Genomic DNA, 19,557 nt, shown 5'->3' on the forward strand with positions numbered 1-19,557 from the left:
CAGGAACATCTTCAAAGGCTTTGGAGCCTGGGTTTTGACTCTAGTTCTGCCGCTTACTGGCAGGTGACCTTGGCAAGTCCTCCCGGTTCTCTGAAACTCTCCACAACCGCCTATACAACGTGGCTACCGATTGGCTGCCGTTCCCCACGCTTTCTGACCCGAATGCCTTGGGAACATGCTGTCTTCTCCCCGTTTTCCCACAAATGTCCAATAGTGGCTAGGCCCTCTACCTAGCATCTCCTCCTGACTGGTACACACATGGCCACAGGCAGAGTGGTGCCACTTGTTCACATGTCCTTGCTGAGGACAGGTTCACCAGGCGAGTTACCACTGGGAGACACAGCCTGTCAGACACTCAGTGGGAAACCTCTGAAATGGCTCACGGAGAAGGCTTCCCTTGTGTGAAGAAATCCCTCTGAGTTCAGCGTGGACCAGTGTTTACTAACAGCCGTTGTCCACAGTGATTTTCCAATCCATGGAACAATATTAGCACTCTTGTGTCCACTACTGTGAGTCCCTACTGTGTGCCAGGAACTAGCTAGGTCACTTTTGGTGTGTCACCCATGATTCTGACACCTCAGAAAGTTTTTCTTTCTCTGAAAAACAAACTGAGCTCAGAGTTAAAATGACTCACTCAGGTGACAGCTAGGTAGAGCTCTGACTCCTGGGTGCCAGGAGTTCCTGAGACCAGATCTACCTCCAGACCATGCTGGCCCAGAGGGACACTTGGCGTGACACCAGTCCCACCCATACCCGGCTCCAGACACTGGCATCTTCATGTCAAAGGCCTTGGTGAAGGCAGGGCTATGTGGGACTGTTCGTAACTATTAAATGTGAGAATCCCCTCAAAGCAGGACTGTGGCAGCTGAGCAAGGCTCTTTCGCAGCTGAAAATCTGTTCCCTTTGTGGAGAACAAAAGGTAGGGGGCCAGTTTCTGAATGCCAAGGTCCTGAATGGAACCGCCTGGCCTATCACACAACCTCTAGCTGGTCTGGATGTGGGGACAGATGTGCCGTGCAAAGCACACAATGGGAAGTGGGGACGGGTCACGCTGGGGTCAGACTGCAAGAGGGCTGGCAGTGATCACAGACCGCTCCTTCTACTCCGGCCCACTGTGACTCCGTCCCCGCTATGAAGGAAAAAGAAAAGCCATTCAGGTAGCCAGAGGCCATTCTGTTCCTGTGCATATGCAGCAGCTCATCTCCTATGCCGTCCCTGCAGGGGTGCAGCGCATCTACTATGCCCTCCGTGCAGGGGTGCAGCGCATCTACTATGCCCTCCGTGCAGGGGTGCAGCACATCTACTATGCCCTCCGTGCAGGGGCGCTACAAGAGAGGTAGCTCTAAAGACGGAGATGCAGCTCCCACTATACAGCACCTACTGAGCACTTCTGCATAGGGTGCCCTGCGGAAGACCAGACAGAGGCTAACACAGATGCCGCTTCCGGTTCAGAGTCATCTCCCTTCAGCAGCCGCGTCACCACAAGCCATACATAGCATGGTCCACTCTGTGCACACAAGGGCGCCAGGTTCTTATGGTGCTGATGGACATCCTGTATTTGGGTCGGCTGGACCGGACAGCTGAAAAAAAATCTCAGTGCAATAAGGTGCTTAGGGCTTTCTTGACAGCAGGGCCATGTAACTCTACTCTCCTGTCAAAGAGAAACCCAATCACCCACGGTGCTCACTGGATGTCTGAGGTGAGCTCAGTGGAACGACGGGAAATGCACACGTGATGATGGCTCGCATGGGTACACCCACAGCGGCCACCTAAGTGCTGGTCCGGACTCCATTCTTACATCACTTCTACAGCACTTGGCGTGGTCGTCTCAGTATCCCACTGCCCAGATGGAAAAACCGAGGCTTGAGAATGTTGAGTAGCAGAAAGGGGGAATGAATGGAATTCAAATTAAGATTAAAAGTCTATTCTTACAGGAAATTGCCTGGCTGTACAAAAATAGGGATCTGAATAATTAAATCATTAGACATCCATACTATGAAAATACATGCAACTGTTAATAAGAAATGAGGGCCATTCTACCATAACTGATGTTTAAACAATTGCCAAGATCCATTAAGATGTGTGTGGGGGAGCCATGATGTGAAACTCTGCTTATAGTGTGATCTAAAAATTCCCTGTCGTAAGTATTTCTGGAAGGATACACAAGAAACTGCTGATGGTGGCTGGTGGCAAGGATGCAAGGGGGCCGGGGACTGGAGAATGTGGCTTGGACGCTTCAACGTACAACTTTGTGTATCGTTGACAGTTGCTACCCAGCCCCCAGCTTTACCTATTAAAAGGATCATAAATGTACTAAGTTCCCACTGTTTCCACCTGTCACAGATGCCTCCCTGGCTACCACCCCTGCCTGAGCACGTCTTCATCACTTGAGCAAAGAGGACAAACCCACTGAGTGGGGCCTGGGGACAGGGTCTCTCTGGTCTGTAGTGAGCTGGGATGACAAACTGAGAGAAGATGAGGATCTCAGACATGGACCTTGATGGAGGGAGTCACATTCTGTCATCAGGGAAGTCGGGAGGACCTAGCTGTCCACACAAGACTCCCGAGTGTTGAGCAGGAGGGTGGTGGGCTCTGCACAGAGCAGGAACACAGTCTGACAAGGGGAGGGTGCCCTTGCAATCATCCTGTGGAAAACCTCTCTGGTCCCCATCAATACCGGAAGCGCTGGCTGGCTGCCAGCCTCCTCTGCTGCACTGCTGTGCCCATAAATACTTGTTGGCAGATCGATTAAACCATCTAGGAATGACGACTGGAAATATAGCTTCTTCTGCTTGGCACAAGTGGGCAGGCCTTCACGGCCAGCTGGTCCCAGGACACCATACCTGCACTTCCCCTCTTTAACCAAAAGTCAGTCCTGAGCATCAACAGGCCCTCTGTGCAGAACACCCCCAAAACAGCACACACCTAACACCCGAGTAAAATGTTTAGCCTATGGTACAGCCCATGGGTTTCCCTGACAAAGAGAACAATTAGTCCCCCTGTATCAAAGCTGCTGAGGCCCCCAAGGATGTTGGCCTCCATCTGGGGCTCCTTGCCTCCACCTGTGTCTCTCATGTCGCCCTCACCACGCAGGAACTCCAAGACAACACCCTTCTGTTAGCACTCAGCCACCAAAATTTGGAAAGAGGAACCTTCAGGCCAGGGAACAAGTCTAGACAAGGCCAGGACAGCCCAGGGGTGAGCGTGAGAGTAGATGGGGCACTTCTCCTGTTCCGGGATAAAGCATAGCTGATTCCGAGCAGAAGAGTCAGCCTCTTCACCCTGCCTAGATTTCAGCGCACTCTGCAGAGCTCTTTGAGTGCCGGGAAGGAAGTAACGGAAGGAGAAAAAGCAGCAGAGACAGCACGGAAGGATCTCAGCTAAGTTTACCACAGAGGGCCGCAAAATTAGGTAGAGCGAACCCTCCTGAGCTGTCGGCTCCCCCTGCCTTGTCTGCTAAGGTCCCCGCCAAGAGTCTCACACCATTTGCCTCAGCCTGAATCCAGGTTTCTCAGCTATGAGCTGTGTGGTTTTGAGCAACTCACTCAACTTCACTAAGCATCAGTTCCTTCAGAGTGAATCAAAGATAATTATCTATATATTTACTTAAAGAGCATTTCAATGATTAATTTTATGACGGGCTTAGAAAAGAGCCCAGCAGGATGAGATACGTCTAGCTAGTAGTATTATTGCTATTACTAGGTTGGATCTGGACAACTGACACAGCCTAGACATGTGCCTGGCTTGGTCTGTGTACTTCTCAGCTACACACGCCTCAGCTGTCTCGGTTACAGACTTTGAGCATCCTCCAGGTCTTTGCAGGAAAACCCGAGACGCTAAGCCGTATCATTCTGCGGTGTAGCGAAATAACAATTCTACCCACGAGAGGTTCCAGGGCATCGTGCATTTGCAAGAGGAAATTGCACTGCCAGGAGCTCTTGTCCTGTCCAACATGTGCTTCAGGGTTCAGTGTGGTAAGACCTTTTAAGGCTTGCTTTTACAGTCATAAAAATCATAAATTGAAAAGGAGTTATCCATTAACAACTTCCACTGCATTAGAGGAAAAGGCTTTACAGAGGCCACTCTCTGTATTCGATTTGTGACCCCCAGAACCTCCTCAGCCCAGCTGGTTAATTGCAGCAATGGACTCCAACTACTAGGTTTCTGCTTAGTGCTGGTGTGTCTGATCCCCCAAACTGAAGAGGGGACACTGAGGCTTTGAGGAAAGGGTAACCCCAAGGGGCAGCCCTTTTATTCCCACTTATGCTTTCATTCCAATCCTGATACCCCGGTCAAGTTACCACGTCCACAATCAATGAAGGCTCAGAATTCTTTCAACCAATAGATCTTCACGTGGGACTACCTTCCCAACCGAGGGACTCTGGGGTCAAACCATTTTCCTCCACGGGATGTGTGGTGGAATCTGGCCCAGATCACCCTCTATATATACAACATAGCTCTTTCCCGATCACCTCCCAGCCCTTGGACCCCACTGTAGCACAGGCTACCACATAATCAGGGCTTGCCCCAAGCTAAGCTTCCCTCTCTGCCATCATACCTCACCCAAGGTAGAGGATGCCAGTCTTGTCTGGAGGGCAGCCTAGCACAATGCCAGGAAAACTCACCTGGTCATCACATAGGAGATGCTACAGGCTCGCATCATGACAGCCTGCTTCACTATCATAGCCCCTACCCTGTACTCGCCTTCACCTCCCTGAATCCTGTTCCGGATTCTGCCACGCTGAAAAACCCCAGCCATTGGAGAAAGAGATAAAACCATCCAAAGGACCCATGAGGTCAAAATGCATCAAACACAACTGTCTTTCCCACCCAGCCTCCTTCAGTAATGCAGGAGATCCCGGACTCTAACAGCCACAAGGGAGCCACAGGGACAATATGTTAGTGACTTAGTTTTGTTGTTGAATACCAACCAATAGGCCGGAGTGGTCAATAACGGAAAGGAAATATTCTTTTTTAGGCTTTCATAGCTCCCCCTGCTGTCAATTTCAGACATTTGGAGCCAACACTCAAACTAAGAAAGGGATCCCATGTCTCATTTTACAGATGAATAGAGTGGATCTTAGGGAATCTGAGTGTCTCACTAGAGACAGAACCACTGTTCTGGGGATGTCCAGAGGTCCAGGACACACCCTCCAGAGCGCAGGCACAAGCACAAATTAATTCCAGCAGTAAACTTCCCAGCTGGACCAGAGAGCTCACTGGTGCCATTGTCTCCTCATCCCTAGGGTTGGCATCGCCATGTCTACCTAAGAGGATTCCGGACCCTTCCTACAAAGCACCACGATGATCACCCTGCTTAGAGCAGACTCATCTGCTCCAGGGCTTTACAGGTCAACAGAAAACGGAGCATCATTCCACTGTTAACCTTAGTCCAACAACCGCAGAAACAGATGCCAGTAAAAATGCTGCCAATTATCCCGGAGTTGGGAGCTCCGGCCACTTTTGTGTTGGCCTGCCACCCTCAAACCGTCAGCCCACATTTTGCTCAAGCAAACACACGAGTCGAACCTTGCCTGTGGTTCCTTTTCTGGAATGTTACTCTTGGGCTGTCAGTTGAAGAAGGGAACATGGGAAAATGGTTGATCTCAGAGGCCAACAGACCTAGGAGGACCCTGCTCATGGTTCGGAGCTCTGTGCTTTAGGTTTTTTGTTTGCTTGTTTGTTGTTTTTTTTTTCTCTCCATCTTTCAAAAAAGAAAAAGGTATATGGAATCAGCCACACTGGCTGGCAACTATACCTCTCATTTAGAATGAACCCTGGAACTGGGGCTGCAAGGGCTCAGTTCTGTAAGATTTGGTAGGGAAAATGCCTACAGATGGTTGCTGGGAGACCAGCACACTGTCTCACTGCTGTGACCTACTAATCCCTGACAGGAAGGAACTTCATGGCGAGTTCAACTTGGCTTAGGCCTCACAAAGTATGTGGCCCCCATGAGAAGGAAAGTATAGCAAGCGGCCAGAGCAGGAGGCAGCTGGTCCCAAGACATCTGCAGTCAGGAAACAGAGAGCTGACATAAAGGGAAGCCAGGTTATAAAAACTCAAGATCTGCTGAGTGGTTGTGGCGCACGCCTTTAGTGCCAGCCCTGGAGAGGCAGAGGCAGGAGGATCTCTGTGAGTTCAAGCCCAGTCTGGTCTACAGAGTGAGTTCCAGGACAGCACAGCTACACAGGAAAACACTGTTTCAAACAACAAAACAAAAGAAACCCCTCAAGATCCCCTCCCACTACCGCCCTATGATCAACTTCCTTCCTCCCACAGGGTTCCACTTCCTGAAGGGGATGAGGGTTCAAACATATGAGCCTGTGGGGGATACTTCATGTTTAAACCACAATTGCCACTATGTGTGAGCAAGTCCAACAAAGCCCTGGGATTCAGGATGGGTCACGCAGCCATGTGTGCCTTTCCTAGAGGTTACCCTTCCTCTGGAGTGCTAGGATTAAGTAAGGGCCTGCCCTGCCGCCCACCACCACCCAGCATTAATTAACTTTTCAACTGCCTGACAGGTTATACATTGTGAATAAAGGAGGCCTTGGTGCTGCTAGGGTGAGACCTAGAGCCCACAGCGGAGTTTCACTTCAACCAGAGTCGTTAGCAGTTGTCGGGACAGGTCACAGGATCTAGATTTCTGCTTGTCTGGAAAAGGGGCCAATTTCCATAGTCCAGGGCTCCATTTCCACACGGCCACAGTCCGCTGGAGGGGAGAGCAGTTTACCTCCTTTGACAGCTGCCCGAAGGGGCTGGGATCTGGGTGTTCAAAGCTGCATCCAGGAGGGGGCAATAAGTGATAGTAGCTAACACTACTTCTTGTCTGACAGCTGGACTCCCACCCAGGGGCCGGGCAGTGGTGACGCTCTCCAGCTGGGACTAGGTTGGGTCATTCCATAAATCTCTTTAGCACTCTCAGTCAGCCCTTATCAAGTTACTATTCTAAGCACACATATGATCCTAGGTGAACCTCCTGAGTGCCCTGAGTTGGAGTTTGGCCATGTGGCACCCCCCACCCCCCGCCCCGAGTTGGAGTATGGCCAAGTGACCCTCCTGAGTGCCCTGAGTTTAATCATGACCACCGTGCCATTTAAAGATGGATAAACTGAGGCAGAGCCTGCAAACTGCAAAGCCTTCGACAAAGTCAAAATTCAAAATCATGCCCTGATCACTGCTGAAAATGGCAGGGTTCCCCAACTGCAGCTCTCCCTGCACTGCTTACCCGCTCCCCAACTCTTCTGGAGCAGGAGGCCTCTACACCCCTTGCCACCTAGGCCAGCACACTTACGGTCAAGGCCATTGATGTAGCGCATGGTGACTTCGCAGTGGCCCCACACGGCACTCACCACCGGGTACAGTTTCTTGCCCTTGAGGCCACGGAAGGCCACGCCCAGGTACTGGCCGTCCACGATGAAGCTGAGCGTGCCCTCGTCCATGTCCAGCACGACCAATAAGGAATCTGGCAGAGCGAAGGCCTCATCCGGCCCCAAGAAAGCAGGGTACGCCACCCCAGGTCGGTTCTTGCCATCGTGGTAGAGGCGGCTGCGGCCCAAGTCCCAGCCCCACGACTCGGAGTCGCTGCCCACCAGTGCGGTGTAACCCACTGAGTGCAAAGGGGCACGGGACGTGGCCACGCCCACCACAGCATGGGTACCCCGCTGCCTAGCTGGCCAGTGGATCTGCCACGCGTGCAGGCCCCGGGCATGGCCCACCTTGCCGCGGATGCCATCTGTGCTTTGGGCCACCGGGTGGCGGTGGAAGGTGAGGCGGTCATCATCCTTGACGAAGACATTAAGCGAGCGGTCCTCGGGGTTCCAGGCATGTCTCAGCTGCACAGCCAGCCCTGCCGGAGGCATGTCCAGCAGCTGGTCTAGCCGCGCTGGCCGCCCGGGCTCTGAGCCTCGAAGCTCCCGCTTGGCAGGCCGAAGAGCTGGCTCTCGCACCTCCACAGACTTGAGGCTCCCCGAGAGCTTCTGACCCATGGCTCACTATGGGGAGCGGACCACTTCGGGCCACTGCTACCTCGTGGGAGCCTCCACTCCCCACAGCCAGGGATGGACCCCCGGGCTGGGAACCAGGCTTCCTGATGGTTGATCTCTACAGCCTCTGCTGGGCTGTGGCAGGGGCCCAAGCTCCTGGAAGGAAGCAAAGGGCACAAGTTATGACGGAAGCATCAACAGTCAGCTACTCGTCCCTTCATTTATACCTAGGCCTTGGAAGGGCCCTTTGTAAGGCCCTACCACATAATTCATGCGCATAATAATTAATGATACTTTATATCTGGTACTTTCCAAGTATATGAGATATGGCAGACACTGTCCTTAATGACTCAGGTTTCCCCGTTCCTCTAAATCTTAAAGAAGTCAGTGATTAGCCAGTCTCACAGGTAATAAGTGACTGAGCCACGAGTCAAACCAAGGAACTTTGCTCTCTGAGTCTGGTCTTGGCACCAGAGTAACCGCTGGAAATCACTGTCACAGGAAGAACTGAACCCCAAGAAACTGGAATGCTGAGACATGGGGTCATACACACTTAGCATGTGGCTCGTGGGTTTGTAGCTCCAGTTATCTGGAGCTTAAAAAAAAAAGTCTTAAAATGGAACCAGGTTTGGGAAGCAAGACACAGAACAAGTGTTCGGCGGGGTCACCCAGGGACAACTATTTGAAGATGGTAGTGTGTTGTCGCCATGGGAAAATAAATGGCAAAGAAGGAGGAAAAGAGAGCTGATCCATCCAAACTGTGGAGCCAGACATCGCTGACACACACCCCTCTGTATCTCAGGCCTCTCCTGGACTCTACTTTCCTCCTCTGTAAGATGGGATACACACCTCCTATTTGGGCAGTCTGATGAGAATCTGAAAGATGATTCGCTAAAAGCTCAGATCTGGGACTCTTGGCTTTGTTCTCCAGGCATTCTACAGGGAATTATTTCTCTTGGACACACCAGTGTTTTCCCTGGGCACAGAAACACCATTGCTAACATTTATCCCAGTTAGTATCCCTTGCTGCAAAGATGGCAGTTTTCCAGGAGGCAGAGGAACTGGACACAGTAGGGTCATTCGGGCCCCAGGGACTTTGGAGAGCTTAGATGGCCCCAAGTATGAGAAGAGGAAGGCTGTGCTTTGCCCCATCTGACTCGCGGCTGGCAGAGAGCAGGTGTGTGCCTTCTTCTTTCTTAGCCTGGGGGTATCCTGGCTCAGGACTTCTCTGGGACAAATGAGAAGATAGGATGTTGCCATGTTCTGTCTTACCTACCCATGACTTCCTATTGGTGACAGACAGTTCATCTTCACTGTCAATTTAAGACGCACCTTTGTGATCAGTAAAACTCACCTCTAGGTATAACTACCAGGACGTTTCCAAAAAGCACTAACCAAGGGTGGACGGCCCACCCTAAATGTGGGTAGCACCTTTCCATAGGCTGGCAATCCAGATAAAATAAAAGGAGAACAAGGGAAAGCTGCCAACTGTAGGCACGTTCTCTCTCCCACCTTCCTGGCTGTCATCACCATGATGGGAGTTGCTGTGCTGGGCCATGCCCTCTTTGCCATGACAACCAGAGAAACCTCTGCAATTGCAAGGAAAGGAAATCCTTTCTTCTTTAAGGCATTCTGTCACATTTTGTCACAGCACAGAAAGCTGACACTGAGGTGTGGCTGGCGCTGTGCCTGTATCTGATCACGTGGTATAGAAGCTCACGGAACTAATTTGCAGGAAGAATTCAGCAAAGTTTGGAGAAGCCAGCCAGAGAAATCCTAGAATTCTGTAAGTGCAGTTGTATGGGTGATTCTGAGACCTTAGGAGACCAGGATGCCGAGAGGAATGCCAACAAACAGCTAAGACATCTATCTCATCTAGTTCCAGGCAGAAACAATGTCTCATGGGAACTGAACCAAGGCCATTTGTGTTACCCATTGGCACGGAAGCTGTGCACATTTTGTCCACGTCCTGAGACTTTACAGAGGCTGAATTTAAAGGCGAAGAATGAATTAATTTGGGGAGGGATTCTCAGGGCAGCCCAGTGTTCATACTGTGGCTAAGTTGGCTCTTCGGCCAGATTCACAGTGAGGTCTGGGAGCAAATACAGAGCAGGAAGAGCCAGACACTTAAGAAGACTGCCCCTCAGTCCTGCCACCCAGCTTTCTCCACCATCAGGAACTGTGTCAAGCGGTAACAAACCCTTTCCTTAAGATGCTTTCGTCAGGGTTGCCAGAGCAATGAGAAAAGTAACAGATACAAGAAGCCGTAACAGTGAGGCCTCTACAGAGATTGGAGCAGTGGTCCTCAACCTTCCTAATGCCGCTACCCTCTAAAACGGTTCCTCATGGTGTGCAGATCCCAACCATAAAGTTATTTTCATTGCTACTTCTTAACTATAATTTTGCTACCGTTATGAACGGTAACGCGAATAGCTGAGATGCAGGTTATCTGATACATGACCCCTGTGAAAAGGTCGCTTGATCTCCTAAGGGATCATGACCCACAGACTGAGAAACACTAGGTTAGCGCCATTACAGAGGGACATCAGGACAACTAGAAAGATGCCTTGAGAGTGTCTCAGGAATTGGCTCCAGAGTGTGAAGGTTTTCACTTATTTGAAAGACTCTGTCCCAAGAAGACAACTCCAGGACACCCTGCCTGTGCCAGGTACTGAGGAAATCTTCTGTTTTCAGTCACCAAGGCACTCATGGGCCACTTCAGCCATGACTCAAGGTGCTCCGGCTATCACTTGAGAAGGTAGGAAATCTAGCATGACCCACCATGCTGGTTTTGCAGGCATGCAGGATGCAAGAACTATTGAATCATGGAGGCTTAAGCCTAAAGTACTAAGGAAGGCCTAGGTGGCTAGACAGACAGGCATGGAATTCCTACAGGTAAGGGATTCCCAGGAAAAACCCAAATGATTTCTCCAGGAGGGTGATGCGTGAAACCGTGATGATGAAGCCAAAGACACAGGAAGGTGGGATGTCTGCTGAAGAAGGCAGCAGGCAGTGAGCAGAGAGGGTCAACAGAGAGGCCAGGGGAGCTGCAAGAGACAATGTCATAGGCCCAAGGGTGCTGGGTTGACATCACGACACCTTGTTCCTCGTGTTTTCCCTAAGAAGTTTCAGTCTTGCCTTGGTTCCGTCCTCTCCATTCCCCGACGCTATCTATTGAAATGGGAATGTTTAGTCCGTGCCATCATATCTGGAAGCATGTGGCTTGTTTTTGATTTTGCAGGGCCACAGCTGAACGTGTGCATGGAGGTTCAGAGGATAATTTGGACCTGAACAGTGCTGCAACTGTGGAGATTCTGGGGGAACGTGATAGAGACTAAAAGCATGTTAAGACATTATGAGACAGAACTGAGCCTTTTGGGAGCCAAAGGTGAAATGTTGTAGCCTATATATTAATTGATAAGAGGTGAAGTTGTGAGAGTTACTTCTTTTTCTCGAGTGTATGTACGCACATCTGTGTGTGTTAAGTCCAGGCGCATGTGTGTATGCAAGTGCATACACACATATGTGTAAGTAACCCATGGGCCAACCTTAAATGTATTCTTCAGGTGCCATCTGCCTTATTTTTTAAATAAGGGTCTCTCATTGGCCTCGGACTCACAGAATAGGCTAAGCTGGCTGACCAGCAAATCCCAGGGATCCATCACCTTTTCCACTTCCCCAGGGTTTGGATTTAAAGTACAAACCACCATGCCTGGCTTTTTTACATAGCTTCTGGGGATCAAGCTCAGGTCCTTGTGTTTGTACAGCAAACACTTTACCGCCTGAGCCACCTCCTTGGTCCCATGATAACCGTGAGTGTCACCGTCACTGTACCAAAAAGTGTCTGAGAGGACAGATAGGGACACCTCTGGTACTACTGCAGGCATCCCCTGTGTGCTTCTGGCCTCCGCCATCGGAGCCCCCCTCCTCCCGCACACGCCCTCTGCCACTATGAACTGAAACTCAACGACTGTGAGCCAAAACAAACCCTTCTCTCAGGCTGTTGTCTCAGGTGCTTCTCACTGACAGGGAAGTCTACTACCCCTCCCTGACAGAAGCGCAGCCCAACCAGAGTGAAGAAGGGACGGAAGGACCCCCGCTGCCACTCAGTATGGACACACGTGTTTTTAACTCTCCAATTTTAGTCTCCTCTCCCAGGTTCTTCCCCTTCTGTCGTAAGGCTGGCATCAACTCTATTTGGAAAAGTTCTGGGTGACGTTTGATCTGAGAGAATACTCAATCACAAAAATCCCCAACACTTGGTAGTTGAAAGGCGGCAGAATAAAATTACTCATGTTCTGATCTAAAATCGCCCAAAATCAAGGAGAAAGAAATCGATATGCAAAGGCCCTCTTCGGCAAAACTGGACAAGTTTGTAACCCAAACCACAGCTTAGGAGGAATGGCTGCCAAACACAATCAGAGGTGGCCCAGAGCAGCCAAGATCAAAGCCGGTCTAAAACACCTGAGAAGGCTCCTTGCAGGTCAGCGGCTGGGATTCCTGAAGGAAGACTCCAATGGTCTAACAAAGGGCACTGGGCATAGGATGTGCAGTCTGGTGTCAGGAACTGCCTTTGGCCTCTCAGGGAATGGGAAGAACGGGAAACAGAGGAAACCACCTTCTTTCTTCTTCCTTCACAGGCAACAGAGCAAAGGCCGGGCAGGAGGAGAGAAGCCCACAGCTACTCTGCTGGCTGAAAAATAAAGAAAGTACCAAAAGAAATCACCACCCCAGTCACAGAGCAATCCTGCGCTCTTTGTGTATTCCCAGCACCTCTGCAAATATGTCTGCAAAATCCTGACCCAAGACAGCCCCTAGAGCAGAGAGAACCATACCTGGATGGAACGAAGACACCATTGGAGAACGGCTCAGTCCAGAGGGTGCTTTTGTCTTCAAGTCTGAAGACCCGAGTTGGATCCCAAGCCCCATGTGGTAGACGGAGAGAACCAATTCCCAAGTTGTTCTCTGACTGCTTATGCACGCTGAGGCACACTCACACACCACAAACAGAAAATCAGTAAATTTCATTTAAAAATTTCAAGATACTATCGGAGAAACAAAGGAGAAAAAAGACCAAGAAAAGGCAACTGGAGAAACGCTGTCATTTAAAGCAGCTGCGGTAAAACATCTAGAAACTGTGATAGAATCGGTAAACAATCTTTGCAGTTACTCATTTTAGAAGGCAGGCAGTCTAAACAAAAGATTAAATTCATTCTACATAGTTATTCTAAAGATAACTTCCCCAACTAACAATAAAGCACAAAACTTCTAAACTGTCAGAAGGAAGGCGGCACAAAGTAAAACAGACCGTACCCCCGAGGGCTTTGTTTTAAAAAGCTATTGAAGCAAGAAGACGTCAAGACAGAAGATGTGATAGTAAAACCGAGACCGAAGTAGTAGCCATGTCAATGCACAGTCATAACAAACCACTCAAAGGCAAAGACTAAAGCTAGGAAGAAGACAAAACCCCCTGCCACAGACAACACATGAGAGCCATCCCAAAGAAAAGTGAGTCAGAGCCAAAAACAAAACAATGGAAGGACAGACAGACAGACAGCTGTGCATAAGTTCATACCTAGAACAGCCTAAGGAAGAAGCAAGCAAAGTGGATTTCAAAGCAGAAGTTTTAAATGAAGCAAAGGAGACTATTTTGCAGTAATAAAGGAATATGATCCATAGCTGAAGATCAGCCACATCAGATAGAGCCCGTCATTCAGAGCAAAAGCAAGAGGGACTACAGGGCAGGTGATTTTAATTCCCATCTTCTAGCTCATGAGTGATCAGTTGACCAAATGAAATAAAGACCACGAAACAGCAAAGCCTACATGATTAGTACACAAGATCTAACTGATGTGTGGATTGTGTTCTGTGTCTCAAGTGCAAAGGAAGCATGTTCTTTCTGGTTTCCATGGAGCCATTAGAACTTCTCCCGCTAGGCAGCTCATAAAGCCTATAGCTCAGTTTTGGGGATCTGACACTTTCACAAAACATATATACAGGCAAAACATGAACACACATGAAATAAATAAATAATTAAGAAAGCTTCTCTTAGCTTCTATAAAGGAAAGGACACAGTCAACAAGATAAATGGCAGCCTACAGAATGGGACAAGATCTTCACCAACTCCACATCAGGCAGAGGTCTGATCTCCAAAATATATAAAGGACTCAAGAAATTGGTCATCAGAAGAACAAATAATCCAATAAAAAAAAATGGAGTACAGACCTAAACAGAGAACTCTCAACAGAGGAATCTAAAATGGATAAAAGACACTTAAGGAAATGTTCAATATCTTTAGTCATCAGAGAAATACAAATCAAAACAACTCTGAGATTCCATCTTACACCTATAAGAATGGCCAAGATCAAAAACACTGATGACAACTTATGCTGGAGAGGTTGTGGGGTAAAGGGAACACTTCTGCATTGCTGGTGGGAGTGCAAGCTGGTACAGCCCCTTTGGATATCAGTGTAGTGATTTCTCAGAAAATTAGGAAACAACCTTCCTCAAGACCCAGTAATACCACTTTTGGGCATATATCCAAAGGATGCACAATTGTGCCACAAGGATATATGCTCAACTATGGTCATAGCAGCTTTGTTTGTCATAGCCAGAGCCTGGAAACAACATAAATGCCCCTTGACTGAAGAATGGATACGGAAATGTGGTACATTTACACAATGGAGTACTACACAGCAGAAAAAAAATAATGACATCTTAAAATTTGCAAGCAAACGGATGGAGCTAAAAAACATTATTTTGAGCGGGGCGGTGGTGGCGCACGCCTTTAATCCCAGCACTCGGGAGGCAGAGGCAGGTGGATCTCTGTGAGTTCGAGACCAGCCTGGTCTACAAGAGCTAGTTCCAGGACAGGCTCCAAAACCACAGAGAAACCCTGTCTCGAAAAAAAAGAAAAAACAAACAAACAAACATTATTTTGAGTGAGGTAACCCAAACCAAGAAAGGCAGTTATCATATGTACTCACTCATAAGTGGTTTTTAAACAAAAAGGAAAGAAAACCAGCCTATAAATCATAATCCCAGAAAACTTAGACAACAAAGAGGACCCTAGAAAGTCATACATGGATCTAATCTACATGGGAAGTAGAAAAAGACAAGATCTCCTGAGTAAATTTGGAGCATGGGGACCTTATGAGAGGGTTGAAGAGGAGGGAAGAGGCAGGGAGGGGAGCAGAGAAAAATGTAGAGCTCAATAAAAATCAGTAAAAGAATTTTTAAAAAAATGATTTTAAAAAAGAAATCTTTTCCTACATATTAAGATAAAGCCTCAGAAAGTGAATATAGCACAGTATCTAGTAACAGGGGATGGGAATCACTGAGAATTTTTTAGATTTTCTTTAAACAATACAGATTTTAAAATTTCATATGCAAATGCACAGTTATCTAAAACTAGAAAGTAACAGAAAATTCATCTGTTAAGTTTGTGGGATGCCTCTGACACAAGGAAGTCATAGATAATGTGTTTACACTAACAACTGGTTTCTTACATTTGTTCATTTATTTGGGGTGAGGGGCACGCACACCAAGATGAGAATATGGAGATCAGAGGACAACTCATGGGGATCAGTTCTCCCCTTCACCGCAGAGGTCCTGGGATCAAACTCAGGTCATCAAGCTTGCTGGCTCGTACCTCCATCTTCTGGGCGAGCCATCTCACTGGATTCCACATTGTTACACTTCTTAAAATGAAAATACATAACTAAGCACAATTAGGTAGAAAAATAACAGAATTAAGAGAAAATCCAAGAGCTAGTTCTTTTTTTTTTTTTTTGTGGAGAGAGGGTTACCATAAAACTAGAAGTAAACCAATAACTAATCCCATTTAATCCATCATACTGTGTTTTCTAGCTGCCATTATTGCCTATTATGCGATCTGTCAGTGCCGTCAACGTGAATAACGAAGAGGTACTTTCTCTGTGGTTCCTTCTTCCACAAGCACAGGAGCACATTCTAATCATAAAGATAACAGAACAAATTCCACTTCGTGGGGCAGGGGACCCAAGATGCCCAACCAGCACTCCTCCTAACTGTCAAGGTCATTAAAAAGAAGAAAAGGTCAAGAGACTGGGCCAACAAAGAGGAGCGCAAAGAGACAAGGGTCCAACCATAACATGGCTTCCCTGGTGGGATACTAGAACCAAAGGAAGGACTGTGGGCAAAGACAAAAATCATTTGGATAATGTAGCGATATTGGTGTGTTAGTTGTGACAAATACGTAACATTAGTGTAAGAGTTAACTGTAGAGGAAGTAGTTGTGGGGTCAGCAAATGAAACCTCTCTATGTTGCTTTGGTCCTCCCCTCCCCCACCCTGCTTTCTCCTTTCCTCCCATGTTGGAGATTAAACCAGGGCCTCATGTAGCTAGGTAAGTGTGGCGTTAGTTTTTCTATTAAGTCTAAAATTATTCAAAAAGTAAAACTTTTAGCCGGGCAGCGGTGACGCATGCCTTTAATCCCAGCACTCGGGAGACAAAGGCAGGTGGATCTCTGTGAGTTCGAGGCCAGCCTGGTCTAGAAGAGCTAGTTCCAGGACAGGAACCAAAAGCTACAGAGAAACCCTGTCTCGAAAATCAAAAAAAAAAAAAAAAAAAAAAAAAAAGAAGTAAAACTTGTAAACTGGGTGGTGGTGGTGCATGTCTTTAATCCCAGTTCTTGGAAGGCAGAGATGGGTGAGTCTCTGTGAGGTCGAGGCCATCCTGGTCTACAAAGCGAGTTCCAGGACAGGCTCCAAAGCTATAGAAAAACCTTGTCTCCAAAAACCAAAAACAAAACAAAAAAGTAAAACGTAATTAAATCTTAAATCAGTTTCTCAATTTGAGAAATACCAAAAATGTGCACTAACCAGACTTTCTATTTCTCATTTTCTATTAGCTCTCCTCGATATTGTGCCATTTAAACAACGCCGAGTGTCACGTGTATAAAATGTTGGGCACAACTGGGAGCACAGCTAAATACGTGGGGAAAGGGAAACTGCTAGACTCAGTGCATCTGCCATTGTGAAAGATGGAGTTCATTTACCATCCCGAGTTGACCAGAATACACTCAGGTCCATGATGTACAAGGCTGTCCGCCTTTCTACACTCTTGCGAGGAGTCATTCATCTTCTGGGGCTTCACTGAGCTGATAAGACAAAAAAAAAAAAAAAAAAAAAAAAAAAAAAAAAAAAAAAAAAAAAAAACACTTTCCACTGCAGTTAAAAGTTGTTTCTTGACAGCCAGATAGAAGTTAGGTTAAAATAATGATCAGCCTACCTGCTGTGGGTTGAATGTGAACTGTCCCCCATAGGTTCCTGTGTGTGAACACTTGATCCCCAGTGGTAGTGCTGTTTGGGATGTCTGCGGAATCTTTAGGCAATAGAACCCTTTGGAGAAAATGAGTCTCAGGAGGTGGGTCTCAAGGGTTTACAGGCCAATTCCACTTCCCATCTACTCTGCTTCCTGACTACAGATACAACGTGACCTGCTGGCTTCCTGTTCGTGCCATCGTGCCTTCCTTAGTGTGACAGACTGTATCTTCTTAAACTGCAAGCCAAATTGAACCTTTCCTCCCTGAAGTCGTTTCTTGCTAAGTGAATAGCAACGACAGAGAGTAACTAATACAGAACATGGTAATGAGAAGCGAGGCCACCACTCTGATAAATCTGGCTATGTGAGCTTAGGCTTTTGGAATTTGTCTGAAGGAGAAATTCGAAAGAGTTTGGAACACTGAGTTACAAAAAAAAACCCTTTAGAACACTGTAGCAAAACTTAAAAGTATTCTGGTGGGAGTTTGAAAGGCCAGAATCCTGACAGAAATGTGGGCAGTAATAAGATGTCAGAACAGAACAAGGACCCTATTGGGATCTGGGTTAGAGTGTGTGCTATTCTAGCAAAGAATATGGCTTCACCCTGTCCGTCCTGAGAACTTGAGTGAGGCCGAATTTAAAAGTAACACACTAATGTGTTAGGCAAAGGAAATTTTGAGGAGAGGTAACTTTCAGGCTAAGGAATTATCGCTACTAACTAACCGATCTTATCCAGTTAGGGACAATGGGGCAGGAAAATACTTTTTAAATGTGCCCTCTGGCTAGAAAGTGAATGAGTATGGTAGTTTGAGTGAGAATGGCAGGCCCATATATGGGAATGCTTTGTACACACACACACACCCCATTGTTAGAATGATTTGGGAAGGCTTAGAGGTGTGGCCTTGTTGGAGGAGGTGTATAACTGGGGGCTGGCTCTGAGGTTTCAAAAGTCCATGCCGTTCCCAGTCTCTCCCTCACCCTCTCTCGGCCTGCTGCTTATAGGTCAGAGGTAAGCTCTCATCTACTGCTCCCTTGACATGGCTGCCTGCCTGCTGCCACAGTCCCTGCCGTAACGAGCATGAACTCTAACCTTCTAGAACCGTGAGTGCCCAGACTAAATGCTTTCTTTTGTAAGTTGCTTTAGTCACGGTGTTTGGTCACTGCGACAGAAAAGAAACTAAGGCAATGAGGATGTTTAAAGTGGCAGACGGGGCAGATGCAAAAGGAGAGAAGCTGGAACTGTTAATGAGGTTAACTCCATTAAAGAAAAATCTCCTGCTCTATTACTAGGAAACAGGAAAGATCCATGCAAACAAGATACCACTCATCACACACGCCAACTTGAATTAAGAGGAGAGAACCTGAACCAAGAAGGCAGCTAAAGGGATTCCCTGATCCCAACAACTTCCTAGAAAAGCAGCTCCATATCTAATGAGGCATTACAGAGGCCACTACAGCTGTGACCAAGGTGACCAGACTATATCTCAAGTTGATAGTGTTATTTTATTCGGGAAGTACTAGTTTTGCAGATATTAAAGATCATAGAGGCTTGCTCTAAGGTCCCAGAGAGCCACTGTATAGGAGCGACAGAATTCTCACAAAAAGGCCCAGATAGGCCACTGCTATGCAGCTTTGAAGGTAAAAATCTATGCTTCCCTGGAGAGCGCAGGATGTTAGAGATGTCAAAACTATGGGACATTTACTGAGCAAAGGTATAGAATAGATCTGGCCTAAGGGAGATGCTGCATGTGTTGAAGGTGGAAAAGTTGGAGGGCTGGGCTACCTAAGCTTTTTGGAGCCCAGATGATTTCGTCATGAGTCCCAGGGCTGGACACAAAGTTATATATAGGATTTGGTATCTTCCCCACTCTTTCCTTGATATTCCTCCATTTCTCTCTGTTGTCTCAACTTCCTGGCTGCTGATAAAAAGCAGCCAGCCCCTTTCCACTCCTGCAGCCTTCTCTTCCCCACCATGACGCACTGTGTCCCCTTGAACTATAACCTCAAATAAACTCTTCTTATCGAGTTTCTTCTTATCAAGTATTCTGTCACAGCGCTTGAAGAAAAAGTAGCTAGCACACATCTTATGAAACACTATGAGGAAAAGAATGTACTGGTAATGGAAGAGTCAAGAGACAGACAGAATCCAACAAATAAGGAACATCATCATGGAAGAGAGAGTTCAAGAGGTAAGGCTGGGATCAACGATGGGCCCCAAATGTAGCAAAAGTGGATGCCCCCAGATAATTTTAGAAGATCTCTTGCTTTTG

At 47.6% G+C, this 19,557-nt stretch overlaps 1 protein-coding gene across 1 annotated transcript in view; it reads right to left on the bottom strand.

Moving 5' to 3' along the window:
* The window catches only part of Spsb4 (splA/ryanodine receptor domain and SOCS box containing 4), a 72,906-nt gene that overhangs the window by 44,389 nt on the left and 8,960 nt on the right, over nt 1-19,557 (bottom strand). Inside the window, exon 2 of the mRNA XM_057767804.1 lies at nt 7,295-8,141. Coding sequence (XP_057623787.1) covers nt 7,295-7,988 — 694 coding nt within the window. The 5' untranslated portion in view covers nt 7,989-8,141. The remainder of the gene's footprint in view (nt 1-7,294; nt 8,142-19,557) is intronic.

The sequence above is a fragment of the Chionomys nivalis genome, chromosome 4 (genome assembly GCF_950005125.1).
Source record: "Chionomys nivalis chromosome 4, mChiNiv1.1, whole genome shotgun sequence".
Taxonomy (NCBI): domain Eukaryota; kingdom Metazoa; phylum Chordata; class Mammalia; order Rodentia; family Cricetidae; genus Chionomys; species Chionomys nivalis.